Source organism: Volvox carteri (assembly GCF_000143455.1).
Source record: "Volvox carteri f. nagariensis unplaced genomic scaffold VOLCAscaffold_53, whole genome shotgun sequence".
Taxonomy (NCBI): Eukaryota; Viridiplantae; Chlorophyta; class Chlorophyceae; order Chlamydomonadales; family Volvocaceae; genus Volvox; species Volvox carteri.
In genome coordinates, this window is record NW_003307596.1 from 20,745 (window position 1) to 35,383 (window position 14,639).

Genomic DNA, 14,639 nt, shown 5'->3' on the forward strand with positions numbered 1-14,639 from the left:
TCCCAAGCGCCCCGCCTTCCATGGCGGCCTGACGTGCAACCGTGGACCGCTATTGGGAAGTGCCACCGCAGCGGCTTTTTCTTCACTAAAAGCGCAGAGTCGCCCCCGGCCGCCAAGCGCGAGGCTACCTCCGCTCGTATCACTCGGTTGACTCCCTGTTCCAAAGGTCTTCAGAAAGGGTAAGCAGGGGAGCTAGGGCAGATTAAGCAAAGCAGGCAACAGGCAAGCCAGGAAAACAGTGCAAGCAAAGCCCAGCAGCGCGAGGACCTAAACTGGCGCCGCACTAACTGCAACAGAGGCCCCTTCGTCCTCGGTTACCGTTTTAAGACAGAAAACCGCATAGATCCACAAGCAGGGCTCCGATCCCAGCCTGTGAGCTCGACCAGCGTGCCGACTTACTTGCATCGGCCCCGATGCTCAGCCTGCTTCTCAATCTCTCCTGTAATTTACATGAATTTAAGGAATTTTATTTCAAATCTGTACCGGGGTCCAATGGCGTTGCAACTCCTAACCTCGCCTCTCTCTGTGTGCCTCTGACTTTGATCCTTTGCACCCCGGAATATCACTCTTTAGGTCTGCCAGTTTCGATGGTCGATCCGTTGCTTAATGCCAACCTCTTGCCAGCATAGGGCCCCGGTCCTTCTGTTGCTCGGATCGGCTGCCTTCCGTAACCAAGCTGCACACGGAACATTACACTCAGTTTCTGCTGGACTGCTATCTTTTGTCAAAAATTATTTGCCATGCTTTATTGCACCTCTCGCCATCATGTTGCGCGGCGTAACGCAGCTGTTGTCGCGCAATCAGCTGCATCACCATCTCCCTCGATAATGCCTCGCATCTTCAAATTTAAGGACATAGGCGCATCCTGGCATTCTGAATTCAATGAGAGGTGTGTGTACCGCTCCCCGAAGCCTAGGCCTGCAAAACATCGCAAACGAAACCTGAGCAATATGCACACAATCTTTCAGCAGCCGCAAAGCTATGCGCTACGACTACATTCTAGTGCATACTCAGTACATCTTCCCATTTCTATCACCGCTGCTCTGTTCTTGAACCTTAAATCCTGGATCTGAAGTGATCACCGACATCGGACCCGACAAAGCGTACTGTTGCTACTAACCAACTAACGCCCCCGCCGCAGCACCTAGCACCTGCCTACTTGCACCCACCATCGCTCCGTCCCCCCCGTCAAACCTTCCGTTCCGGTCAGCGCTTGGCGCGGCTTCATGGGCAACTGGTACGGTGGCGTGCACGACCCCAATACCTATCAAGTAATGCAGGGATTACGTACTTGGCGGTGGCGCGGTGAGCTCTAAGCGAGGAGGAGCATTGAACTTGATAACCTGATGACGGTCCCAGATGATGCATCAATCAAATCGCAATTGTGGCGCATGCATGCATGCATGTATGATGCATGCATGATACTGCGTCTATCTGCGCTGCACTTGTCTATCTCTAGGTCGGCTACGTCCTTTGCATGATGCATATTGTACTTATGTAAGAATGTATCGGACGTGCCCACAGACTCCAGCCGCCGTATCCTCGACCAGATCAATGTGTACGGCACCAACCGACCAGGAACTGTCAAGCGAGAGCGCGACGGCCTGGGGCAGGTACGATCCGGTCTCGTTCGGTGTTACGCAGAGACGGCTAACGTGGCCAGTTCCAATAGTTGGTGGCGCAAGGTTGGCCGTCAGGTTGGCGAAATCCATTCATTGTAAGGTATCTGGGGGGAAATTCTTCGAGCGCCCCACGGCTTGTGCATCGGACTTCCTGCGTGCCTCGCTGGGCTTGGCTGGGCTCGCCGGCTGCCCCCTACTTGGGCTCGTTGCTTGGCTTGGTGATTGCAGGGGGCGAGCCCAGCGCGGCAGGCAGGCAGGCATTGCCTGCTTGCATAGCTGCCTGCTTGGCTGGCCGCGCGCGCCTGCCTGCTTGGCTGCCTACCGCCACCCAGCTGCCTGCCTGCCTGTTCGTTGTACTGCTGGTGGTGGCTGGTGGCCCTCCCTCCGTCACTCTCACTCTCACACCCGATCACACCCGCTCTCACTCACTCACTCACTCACCCACTCACCAGATGACCCTCCAGTACACGGGCAAGATGGTAGAGCCCGAGTTCCGAGAGGTAGCACAGAGTGGGGAGGATGGGGACGGGCACGGGGCGCGGGGGGGGGAGAGGGCTGTGGTGGCGTAACTCGGGGTTCGCTGCAGCGGGAAACAGTGCGGGGGAAACAGCGGGTTGGGCCCAACCTACAGAACCACCTGTTGCTGGTCGCTAATTTCAGCGACAGAAAGACGCGGCGGCTGTAGAGTAATCGGCCGTTACACATGAGTCAGTGCGGGGGTGCGCCCCGCCACTGCCTACCCTTGCACAGGGCGCGAATAAGTCAATCCGAGACGTGACGTTAAAACCGAATCTTAACCGTTTCGCCCCTGGACCGAATTCTTAACGGTTTCGCCCCTGGATCCCCCCCTTCCCCAGGAGCCTGTCAGTTTGGAGCGTGCGTCCGTTGTGGCGCTGAGCCCGGCTGTGTTGGCCTGGCTGAGCCGCTTCTGGCTGCCGCCTGTGGCGGTTGCGGGGCCGCCGCCGCGGGGTGTGCTGGCGGCGGCCCAGGCGGCGGCGGACGACGAGGGCAAGGTGGTGGCGGCCATTCGCAGCGACAGCTGGGGCATGGAGATCTTCCTGCGGGTGCGGGGATTTGGGGAAAGATTCTGTTTGGGTGGCGGCTGCTGCTTGGTGCTGTGTGATGGTGGTTGTGGTTGTGGTTGTGGTGTAGGAGTCTCCCTTTGGGAGTTTTTACCTTTCAGATACTTCATTGACTGGTAGGTGGTAGGCAAGCTATGCCATCATGCCCATCTACATGTTTATATAGCTGGTAATCCGTCTGTCAGTTTATCCGTATTTCAGTTTAACCGTATGCCAGTTTAACCGTATTTCAGTTTAACCGTATGCCAGTTTAACCGTCGGCTCATTCGTTCGTGCCATTTTGTTCCATGTCAGGACGGCGACTGCCGCTGGAGCTTTCCACTGGTGTACGATGCGGCGACGGGCGCACTCACCCGTACTGCCCTCATCCAAGAGCACTACACAGGCGTCGACCCGTCAACACCGCATGTTCTGACCGCCGAGCGACACGTCGTCCCGCGGCCGCAGCTGCCGGACGACCCCGCGTCCTGGGTGACCCACGGGTCAGTGGGTCGCCGTGTGTCGCGTCTGCGGGCGGAACCCAATGGCCAGCACCTGTTGCTTGAAGACTCGCTACAAGAACCCGTGGAATGGTTCAGCAGCAGCAGTAGCAGCAGCAGCAGCAGCAGGTAATCGGGTGAAAAAAGTGAAGGGGATGTATTGCTGGTGGTGGTGGTGGTGTGACGGAAATACCCGTGAAGGGTATGCACATGCTGCCTTTGTGCCGACTGCGTGGGGCTGCGGTTTAGTTTTATTATGGGGTAGGAAACATGAACAAAAACAGAAGCATTGGCAGGTGGTTGGTGGGGGGGGGGCCCCGGGCGTTCGGGCAGGAATTACTGCGGCTCGTTTCTATGTTGTCAAGTGGCCATCCCCCGCAGCTGCCCATGTGCCCATGTGCCCATGTGCAACGCCCGGGCGGGTCAGGGTGCGGCGGAGGGGGGTGAGGATGAAGGGGCATGAGGATGAAGGGGCAGGAGCTGGAAGCTTGTCGCTGCTTGCGAGCGGCGATTCGTAAAGGTGCTGCATCGGCACTGCGTCGGCAGTTCGTGTTGAGTTTTCCTGGAGGGTTGATGGGGGCAACTGGCAGTGGCGAGTTAGCTGAGCTGAGCTGACCAACCCACACCCCCTCCGCTGGCCCATTGGTCCATTGGGTCGTCTGTGTATCGAGGATGCCCGTCTGTCTGTCTGTCTGTCTGTTCATGGCTTGCTGGCTGCCCGACGGGATCCCCACGTGGATCGTCATGGCCATGAAAGGGTCATATCTCTCTTCTCTCTCCTTTTTCTTTTTTCCTTCTTCTTCTTCTTCTTCTTCTTCTTCTCCTGCTGCGGCGGCTGCTGATGCTATTACTTCTTGCTCTTCTTCTTATTGTTCTTCTCCTTCTGTTATTGATGTTAACATATAACAGAATGTTCAATTCAACCAACCAACCAACCAACCAACGGACACTGCGCCCCTCATTCGCACGTTCGCTCAATCCGCTTCCGGCAGCCCCCACGGTCCCGCGGAAGGGCCCCCTGAGGAGGACACCTTCCTGCGGATCCGACTGCCCGACGCGATGTACATGAAAGTGCCCAAGTCCATTGCGGTGGCAGCGGAGGCGGCAGTGAAGGCCGAAACGACAGAAGCGGCAGCGGCAGAGGCACCCAAAGTGTCGCCGGCTGCCCCGGAGCAGCTCCGAAGCAACGGCGTTTGCGGCGATACTTTGAGGTTCGAGTTTGGTGGTTGGCTTCGGAGCAGCAGCAGTAGCTGCAGCAGCAGTGGCGGCGGCGAGGGCGACGGCGGTGGCAAGAGCTGTGTGCTGGCACGGGTGGTCGTACAGTACGACAGGAAGACAGGGAGGTTTGTAGAAATGTGCAACGACATCTTTGCACCCCCCTAGTTAACATGCGTGTGAATGTGAGCGAGTAATCTGTCTGTCTGTCTGCCTCTATGTGCATTTGTGCGCGCATGCACGGCAGATGGTTACATCCCGTTGCAGAAACACCAGTAGGTAGTTAGTTGGTCGATATTGCTGCCACTCACTGGTCCGGATTAGTCCACGCACCAGCAAGATCAAGCACGTTGTGCGTATGTATGTATTATGTATGTATGTATCCATGCATGTATGTTCGAGGATTTAGGGGACCTGCATCTATGCTGAGGATGTGTGCGTATGAGGGGTTACACATGGGGAGCCGGAATTTCGGGCATATTCCCGCCAACGATACTCTCCACGTCCTTATCTATCTAGCGACATTCGAATCCTATCCGCGGTTCCGCGTGCGGTGCATGCGGCATAATTAAATCTTAACTTCAGATCGTATCTATGGAGGTTTTGCGTGGGTTAATGACAGCAGCGGGCATCGCGTGTGTCGTACCACGTCAGTTGCCCGGTTGCACACGGCGAGGCATTCTTGAAGGCATTTCTTGGCAAAATATACGCGGCTAACTGTGTACGTGTACGACGCGGTACGTGTGTACAGTACATCCCGTAAATATATATTTTCTTGCTGCATGCAGAATGACCACACTTCTGCAAAATGACAAAAGAGTATTACCCTCGTCCGTAAGCAGTTTCATAATTTTCGTCCTTGCCAAGTAACGAAGCTTATCGGCATATGTGGGCACGAGATTGAAGCACGACAATTACCTAACGCCTACAACAGTATGCAGGTTCATTAAGTCTTTAATTTCTGAACATGTACGTACTTGTTTCACACGTTTTGGACTTCTGGCATATCCCGAATCTCACACTCTGAATGGTAGCACAAACCCCCATGCACAGCTTCTGTCAACCATACCAGGGTGCCGCCAGTCCAACTACTGCCCTGAACCGGGGGTATCGCCCCCGGGAAGGCATCAAGCCCCTCTGCACCACACAACGAGCTGTTTGCAACCAACCAACCAACAACGAAAACACGACAGGACAAAGACAATCCAAATCCAAACAACGCTCCCAGCCTATCCCAGCTGGCCCCGGGCTCGCCCCTGCACACACTCCCGCCCCTGCACGCCCTGCACATGCGGCACAGAAGGGCACAAAAGCTCATCTCATAATTCGAGACCCCGGCACGCACGCACTCTGTGTACAAAGTGCACATCACCATCAACACACACACAGGCACACAGACACGCACATACATACACACACACACACACACACACACACACACAGACACAGACACAGACACACGCGCACACACACACACACACACAGATACACACACACAGAGGTCCGAGAACGGAGGGAAATGAACAATAGGCAGGCGGTTGGCAGAAGTTAAGGCCTGGCTTCTGCTCCCGTCGCGTCCCGGCGCGTCCGGGTTCAAATCCGCTTGCCGACCTCTCGGGGTGTTAGAGAGGTGATGAAATGGGAGGTGGCCCCCCATCTTGTGGACGGTGTAGGACGTGATAAAATCAACGTCGGATGGGGTGAATGGCTTAGGGTGCCCCTCTAGCAGGGGAGAGCAGGGAATTGCCTCGGGAAGGAGGCCACTGGTGAAGCTTAACCACCCTGTAACAACATCAACAATCATCCCCCATATCCCAAAAACAAAGTGGAAAAGAAAAGCCCATCTACAGCCGCAGCCTTTAACTACTACCACCACCTTAGACTGCCACGTTCCTAGTTTTACTTGAGCTTTGCCTTGACCAGGTCCGAAACCGTCTTGTTGTCGGCCCGGCCGCCCGTACGGGCCATGACCGCCTTCATAACTGCGCCTATCGCCCTAGGTCCCGACACGCCCCCTAGCTCCCCCACCACCGCCTCCACCACCACCTCCACCTCAGCCGCGCTCATCATCGCCGGCAGGTAGCCCTCGAGCAAGCTCAGCTCGGACTTGGACATGGAGGGTTGACCGCGTGGTGGAGGCCCCGGGGGAAGGGGGTAACGGAATTAGCATAAGAAAGGAAAGAGCATAAGAGATATATCCAGACAAAGCACAGGTGTGAGCTTCGCGGTGCCAATGTTCGGGTTTGCGAAAGGGAAGAGCCATCGGGGGACACAAGACCATCACCACCACCACCACCTCCACTACCATGAAAAGCGCTTCGAGGTGGTGACGAACGGACGGCCCAACTAGAAAGGAAAGAACTCAAGAAAGGAACTCAGGAAACAGGAAACAGGCGAAAAGTGAAGAAAAGACGAGAATGTGCATTGCATTCACGGCCCCTCATCGACACGCAACGGTGCCACTAAACCCCTCCCCTAACCCCACCCCACTCCCCACCTGCTCCTTGGCCACCAGGTCCTCCCTCCCGCCTGCTCGATACGACTCAATGGAGTCTTTCCGCTGCTTGACTAGCTTCTGAATCACCTGTGTGTGTGGAGAGTGTGTATGTGTGTGTGGAGAGAGAGGGGAAGAACACGTGACACCGCCAGTTCAGAGCAGGGCAGGACAGGACAGGGCAGAGGAGGGCAGAGCAGGGCAGGACAGGACAGGGCAGAGGAGGGCAGAGCAGGGCAGGACAGGACAGGGCAGAGGAGGGCAGAGCAGGGCAGGACAGGACAGGGCAGAGGAGGGCAGAGCAGGGCAGGACAGGACAGGGCAGAGGAGGGCAGGGCAGGGCAGGACAGGACAGGGCAGAGGAGGGCAGGGCAGGGCAGGACAGGACAGGGCAGAGGAGGGCAGAGCAGGGCAGGACAGGACAGGGCAGAGGAGGGCAGAGCAGGGCAGGACAGGACAGGGCAGAGGAGGGCAGGGCAGGGCAGGGCAGGGCAGGGCAGGGCAGGGCAGGGCAGGGCAGGCCAGGGCAGGGCAGGGCAGGGCAGGGCAGGCCAGGGCAGGGCAGGGCAGGGCAGGGCAGGGCAGGGCAGGCGGTCATGAGATGAGACGGGGCAACACACGACGGAGGTTGAGGGCGGGCCACATGGACTCATGAAAATCTGGGAAGATGGATTTCGAAAAGGAGGCTGGATTTGAATCCGAATCTGTGTCGCGATAGAACGGTGACGGGGACGGTGACAAGGGCGAAGAAAACATTGTACAACCAAAACTGTCATCAAGGGACCAGGGGCTGAAGAATCCACTCCCCCCCCCGCACACATCACAATGGCGAAGTGCCATGCTCCGAAACCCGACTCGGCTCGTGTCCACGTCGGTCTCGGCTTCCAAGAACCCACGGCACCACTAAAAGCATTTCAACACCATTAGGTCAGGATGACGCCCTCAGTCTACCGGGGTGTAGCGCGAAGTTTTTCAACACACATACATACAGACATACTTCATTATACCTACGCAACCCGCAACCTCGCTAGTGTACCTAGTGAGCTTGCACCCTACAATAACTCCGCAGGCAGCCAACTGCCCACCTTGATCACCTCCTGGTCGTTCATGGGCCCCCCGCCCTCCCGGAGCTCAATCTCCCGCTGCTTGATGGCGGCATTCAGGAACCGAATGGCGTCCAGTCGGGCCTGGCGTCGTTGCAATCGGGTTACGGGGGAACTGGGGTGTGTTATGGGATTGCATGATACGGGTTGCTGGTGGGTGGGTGGCGGGCGTATGGGTAAAGCTCGTGGGCATGCATATCGGGGGGTAGGTGGATGAGCTGGGTGGACGGGTTTTCCTTGTGGGGGATGTGGGGGATGTGGGAGGAGATGAGACAGGGAGAAAGTGAGGAGAGGAGGGAGAAACTTTTAATGGTCCTGCAGCTTGTGTCAGTCCATAACTCTTGGCGCGGACACTTTTCTCGTTTCTCTGCAACGTGCCTGTTTCTACAAACCTGGTCCTTGGCCTTCATGGCCTCCTTCATGTCCGATTTGAGCCTGTCGACCAGCGAAGCGGTGGAGCCATCGCCGCCGGCAGCAGCTGTCGCGGCGAAGCCGCGATGCAATGGACGCTTCGCTAGCGTTTGCGGCCCTCGTGTACGTGTGCCTGGTAATGATGATGCACGAGGCTGCAGCAGTAAGTGGTGTCGGATGCACACGCTTGAGAAGGTTGCTGAGGTAGCATACAGGCGAATCGATCCTTGCGCGCAGGTTTTTGCCATGCCGATGCAGCAGCGCCGGGTGGAGGCAAACATTTTTAGTCGCCTTAAATACGTTCAGCGTCTATCTCTATAACTTAACTGCTTGGGCATGTCTGCAAGCGCTCTTCGACTGGGACTGGATACCGTGGATTCCAGTACCTGTACGGCACTAGACAATGACTGTCAGACCTTTGTGGCAAGCGACTCGCAAACGTCAAGTTACAAATACAAATACAACACAAACTCAACATAAGAAAACTGGTTCTGTGCCCCTTCGTTCTGAATTGACCCATCCCACGCATTGCTGTCGTTGCCTGCCGGAACGAGCACGTAAAGCCGTGAAACTTTACAGGCGCTCAGAATGGATTTACTAGGCCAATACAGCGACTCGGATGCGGAAGAGCAGCAACGAATCCCCGCGGCGGAAGCCCCAGGCCCGGCCCCACAGCCTCGCACCCGCAACGCACCCGCTTCCAGTCCCCAGCTATGCAGCTCCACAGTTCCCCCCCTATCGGAGCAAATCCAGTCTCAACCGGAGCCGCCCACTTCGTTGTTCAACCCCTTCGCAACACCAGACGCTTTACGGCAGTCTTCACATGCCAGGTGTGATTACGGACGCCGGGACTCACCACTCCCGGGGCTCACCGTGAGGCGTAGCACCTTCCCTAGACCTCCCTCCCTAATGCCTACAAGACTTGAAGGCTTGTGAATATGGTGAATTTGCACACCCTACTAGTTTTCATTACTCAGGCCCCTCCTGGGCGCTTGGGCCACTTAAGGTCGCTTTGGCATTTGGGTTTCGCCCGGATCCGTTTCCTGTTTTAGCAGCTCCATTTTCCACTGCAACAAATTTCTCAGTCTCTGTCCTGCCGCTGTTTCGTGTTTCCCTTGACGAGTTGGTGGCAGTGTGTTTAAATTTAAAACTTTTTCACCGTGGTAATTTATTAGTGACCAAGTGGTTACTGTGGGGGTTTTCTTTGGTAACCACCTCACAAAAATGTAGTTTCCCCAGCGAGTATGCTGAACAGGAGGCCCATAGAACCATGTATCCGAAGATCCAACTTCACTTGTCAACAAGACGTCTGAGCAAGCTTTCATCAACTTTGACTCTATGTACGGCAACGTGTTCCCGAGCCGAAGCATCACTGCTCCCATCCAAGCGTCAAAAACGTTTCTAGGTGGTCCCTACTACCAGGGGGGTCTGTGGCGCAATTTCCTGGCGATATTACCTGGTTACTGGCAGGTGACTGAAAACCCTTTTTTCCTAGTGACCACCTTCTGGAAGGGAATTTATTTTCTCAGTAACCACTTGGTCACTAGTAAATAACCACTTTTAAAAACATTGGTTGGTGGGCGGGGGAGTTAATCCTGCTCCCGCCTTTCCTCCCCCTCCTCGTGGCCTCGTCCTCATCTTTGCTCGCCTGAGAGAGCGCAACCTACTGCCGCTGCTGCCGCTGTTGCAGCGCATCACCTTCAACTGGGGGAGGCGGCAGCGGTAAGCGCGCATTCACCCAGGTTACCGGCAGCTCTCCGATTCAGGATGCGCCACCCAAGGCGTCTCGCGCCGCGACCACACCACGTGGGCCCAAGCCCGCCTTCAACACGGCGCTAGTGCCGCCACAGCTGCGAAACGGAAGGTGAGGTGGCTGGTAACATGCGTGAACGCAGCTGATTCTGCTGTTTTCTTTTCGTTCGGCTGGATAACATGGCGCTCTCGTATTGACGTGATGTTCTGAAAGGGGAGGGGAGGGGGGAAAGAAGCGGCGTTTGTTCTAAAGGATTTGTTGCATGACGCTGAGCTGGGCTGGATTTTGGGATATGGCGCTGGAGGCAGCTCTTTTGACGCTTTTGCGGCCCTGGCATCGCTACAAAGGACAGAGAAATGCGGGAGTCTGCGTAGCACTCCATTGCGTGGCTAGGCGCTAGTAATTTACGGGGCAAAAGAGAGGATGATGACAAGCCTGTACTTTAAATAGCATTAAAGCGATCCTATGGAGCTGGCGGGGCTTGGTGACTGATATCCCACGTTCGCTTTGCTGTGTCACAGGGCGAACATTTCGACAGAGGACGTGGAGAAGATATTCACGAGAGGCAACTTGGCGAGACGACAACAGCAACAACAGCAGCAAGAGTAATAAAAATCACAAAAATGATTTTGGGCACCCAAGCGCTGTGCGATCTCGCTGAGGCGGCAAGCTTCAGAGTCTTAGATGCTTTTGTGATGAGACAAGTGACGTTATGGTGACATTGTTGAGGGCATTCACGTTAAATGCTTTGCTTATGGCGCCTGTCTATCTGGTTGCTAATTTGCAGCCTGTCGAAAAAAGGAGGCATCTGCGAGTGAAAGCCGGCTTTCTTACATGCATGACGTCTGCGGATCAGGCAGTGGTTTGCTCGATTGGAGGAGTCCAAAACTTAGGTGGCTTAGGAGCTTGAAAGCGGTTTTGGCCATGCAATCCGATGTACGGCCCTTCTAAATATTGCATGCCAACACACGGTCAAAGAATCTTTTGGCTCTGGATTGCGTTCTCTCCCGAGTTATTTACTTCCTCTCGACCTGCATTCTAGACAGGGTTTAATCAGCAAATACGGGCAGCCCGCGAAGTGACCCACGGGTCCTTTCTTAAGGCACTCATTTCCGTAGCACTGGCTCGCGTGGGCGTTGCACGCGAGCAACGCAACGCCCTTAACGATCGCTGTCCCTTTTTCCTACTAGCTGTAAGCCTTACAAGTATGAACTTTTTCTTGCCTGTCTCAACGGAATTGTTCTCCAAAAAGTCCTATCCCAATTTATTCTGTTTTCCTTGGAGAGTCTAGGTATCGCGGTGTTGCTTACCTGATCCTATCACGATTTGCTTCGATGCGATTGTTAACTGTTCGCACAGTCCTCCGGAAGGCAGTTTACTCTCGTTCCTAAGGACCGAGGCGCCCCGAAACATCTACTAACCTTTCGCTGCATTTCCGCAGCATTTTTTTCGCACAACCGTCTTCTCCCCCTAATCACGAATCACCTAATCACCTCGTTGTTTAAACAAAAGCGAAACAACAAACCCTGACACGCACACCAGCGCAGCCAGCCCACAGCGTGTAGCCGACAGCACAGCGCCACGCCCCTAAATGCGCACCTGGCGCGGCTTTGGCGGCCTGCCCACAGCTCCGCCTTCCCCAACCTCGCCCTTTCTCACACCGTCAACGTCGGCGCCACCGCCGTCATCACCTTCCGAGGCGCTGCCCCGCGGCTGGCGCGTAACCGTCGGATCTGCCGCCCACAGCCCTGGGGGTCGCAGCCTAGGTGCAAGTAGCCGTAGTCCCCACAGCGCGGCTGCCGCCGCCACCGGCGGCGGCAGCTATGGCGGCGGCCCCGGCGAAGGCGGCATGCCATCCCCGGGGGGCGGCAGCCCAGGCCGCCGGGGAGTCTCACCGGTTCCTGCCGCTAGGAGCCGGCGGCGGCGGTGGCTGCTGGCGGCGGCGGCGGCGCTGCTGGCGGCGGCGTCACTCGTCCTGGCGTTCGTCAAGCCGTCAGCCGCTCCGGGCCGGCTGGGGTCGGGAATGGCGGTGCTCGGAGGAGCAGGTGAGAGAGATGGGGTTGAGGGGGAAGGGGGCCCCGGAGCGAGGCGGCGGGCGGTGTGCGGTAGTTGTGCTGAGCTGTGCTGGCGACAAAGGGGCTTTAGCTTGTGGGTGCGGGAGACGAGGGCGGACCTGCCGTGCGGGGGAGACGAGGGCGGCGGCGGAAGGGCAGTGCGCGTGCGTTCAAAAACACATACACGATTCAGGTTAGCCTTAGTCAGGTGTGGCGGATCGCGCACTTGGGTTACCCCTTGGGTGGATGGGCCGGCGGTGAAGCCAGGGGTGGTGGCTGTGGAATGACGTGTAGACGGCGACACAGCGAATGTAAAAAGAGTAGTAGCAGTAATAGTAGTAGTGGTAGTGGTAGTGGTAGTGGTAGTGGTAGTGGTAGTGGTAGTGGTAGTGGTAGTGGTAGTGGTAGTGGTAGTGGTACCGTATGCGGTGTACAGGTGTACTTGATGGTATTTGTCAGCTGACGGGCGTTGTTGTTATTTAAAAGCCTGCCTCCACCTGGGTGCGGCGACAACCCCGGTGTGGCGAAATTCTTCCTTCTTAATCCACGTGAAGATTACAACCTCCCTTTGGCGCGCAACAATGCTGGCAGCTTGCGATTCCTCTTCTTCCACGAGTGGGGGGGGGAGACCCTGCACTGGTAGTAACCCTTTCGTTATTAAGAGGAAACTGTTTTCGAAACTGTTTTTAATATTTCTGAGGAAATTAAAAACTAATAATAAAAAATAAATTAATATTAATTATATATAGAAATTGAGGAAATCGAAAATTGACGAGGTAGTTCCCGCAGCAGCGATCCCGTCCAATAATCCGGCCTAAACCCTGGTCGGCGAGTTAAACACAAGGGGCCGAGAGAGCGGTGCCCCTCGGCCACTGCGCGCACCCTAGGTCATGGACCATCTAGTCGACGTCCCGTACTGTAACCCGTGGGTCCCGCTGCTGTAGCTGACGTACGGCACATTCCGCCGCCAGTTGGCGGCACACGAGCCGTTGGAGTAGGAGGCAGCGGCAGCGGCAACGGCGGGGGACCCCACGGCATTTCGAGAAACGCAGCGGTAACGGCAATGCGCACCACCACAGCCGGCAGCGGCATAGCACCCGTTTCAAGCCAAGCCGTTGGCGACGGTGGTGGCGGCAACGACAGCGATGAAGGCGAGGCTAGTCATGCAACCCCAAACGAAAATCGGGTTTCGGAGCTACTCGATGACGTAGCTGATGGCCCGCGAGTGGCCGGTGTGGCGGTGCCGGCGGCGGCGGCGGCAGTGCCGGCGGCGGCGGCTGAACTGGTGGCGGCGGTGGAGCGGCGGCGGCAGCGTGACAGAGTTGGGGTCGGGAAGGACTCCAGGAAATTCCGGGGACAGGGAGAGGACCTGGCTGTGCAGAGGGGAGAACTGAGCGGAAAGAGGAGTGATGGGGATGGGGGTGGGGATGTGGGGGGCGACCAGGCACCTGGCGGGGTCCCCTTTTTTGTGGATGCCCCCGCGGGAGGGGCCGGAGGGGGAGCGTCTAGGGAGGGGCCGGAGGGGGGGAGTAAGTTCCTGGTGGTTACGTTGCAAACACCACCACCATCACCAACAGCAGCAGCAACAGCGGTATCTGCACTCGGAAAAAACTCCAATACATTGCTTGGCGGCGGCGGCGGAGGAGGAGGAGGACGAGGAGGAGGAGGAGGCGAGGAAGGAAGGGGAGGAGGAGCTGTCCCGGCCAGCGGCGGGGCGGAGTCCTCGGCCGCCTCCAAGGTGGGCGGCACGTACGGCAGCCCTGGCAGCAGCACCCGCCGCCGCGACGACGAAGACGGCGACGGCGACGGCGACACGCTGGGTGACGCGACCGAGGACGAGGATACGGAAGTGTACGGCAGCAGCGGCAGCGGCAGTTCGAAATCGGCGTCCGCTAGTGCCCGTGGTGGTGGCGGTGGTGGTTCCGGAGCCCTGCATCAGGCCCGGGCGGCTCTGGCCGACCGCAAGGGTGGCGGCATCCCTCGCATCATTCACCAGGTAGGTGGGGCAGTCACCCCCCCCCACCACATGCGGCTGTGGGGGCAAGAGAAGGTAGCTGGGGGAGACCTGCGAGATAAGGCCCAGGTAGAGACAGTGGAAACCCCGCTGTTTGTTATTATTATATTACCTTGGGGGGGAGGAGGGGGGGAGGGGAAGGCGGAAGAGGGGGGGGGGTCGCCGAGGGGGGCCTTGGGGGTAAAGGTGAGGTCAAAATCCCTGACTGCCTGCCTGACTGACTGACTGATGGGCACGTTGACGACCTATTGTTGTTGCAGATGTACGGCCTCTTCGACACCGCGCCCTCACCCGGTCGTCGTGACCGCCTGATGAGGCTGCCTGAGGAGCAGCCTGATCAGGCACCGCCGGCCGCACCACCACCACGACGGCGCCGAGCCGTACTACAGCAGCAGCAGCAGCAACCGGAAAC

General features: G+C 57.2%; 4 protein-coding genes across 4 annotated transcripts in view; 3 read left to right on the forward strand and 1 right to left on the reverse strand.

Moving 5' to 3' along the window:
- Nucleotides 1-827: 827 nt before the first annotated feature.
- VOLCADRAFT_96508 (uncharacterized protein) lies at nt 828-4,677 on the forward strand (the record flags this gene model as incomplete). The annotated part of the gene is made up of 8 exons (XM_002955547.1): nt 828-889; nt 1,211-1,305; nt 1,525-1,613; nt 2,075-2,122; nt 2,480-2,686; nt 2,999-3,186; nt 4,176-4,408; nt 4,646-4,677. 8 exons carry the CDS (start codon nt 828-830, stop codon nt 4,675-4,677), a joined length of 954 nt encoding a protein of 317 aa, XP_002955593.1.
- A 1,620-nt stretch (nt 4,678-6,297) lies between these two features.
- On the reverse strand, nt 6,298-8,654 carry VOLCADRAFT_96509 (uncharacterized protein; the record flags this gene model as incomplete). Its single annotated transcript, XM_002955599.1, has 4 exons — nt 6,298-6,504; nt 6,896-6,982; nt 7,978-8,079; nt 8,388-8,654. 4 exons carry the CDS (start codon nt 8,652-8,654, stop codon nt 6,298-6,300), a joined length of 663 nt encoding a protein of 220 aa, XP_002955645.1.
- A 340-nt stretch (nt 8,655-8,994) lies between these two features.
- On the forward strand, nt 8,995-10,768 carry VOLCADRAFT_96510 (uncharacterized protein; the record flags this gene model as incomplete). The annotated part of the gene is made up of 3 exons (XM_002955548.1): nt 8,995-9,236; nt 10,097-10,270; nt 10,681-10,768. The coding sequence occupies 3 exons, from the start codon at nt 8,995-8,997 to the stop codon at nt 10,766-10,768; spliced, it is 504 nt and encodes a 167-aa protein (XP_002955594.1).
- A 982-nt stretch (nt 10,769-11,750) lies between these two features.
- VOLCADRAFT_96511 (uncharacterized protein) overlaps nt 11,751-14,639 on the forward strand; it is a gene marked incomplete at both ends in the record, with an annotated part of 7,417 nt that continues 4,528 nt past the window's right edge. The window contains 2 exons of the mRNA XM_002955549.1: nt 11,751-12,204; nt 13,791-14,209. Coding sequence (XP_002955595.1) covers nt 11,751-12,204; nt 13,791-14,209 — 873 coding nt within the window. The remainder of the gene's footprint in view (nt 12,205-13,790; nt 14,210-14,639) is intronic.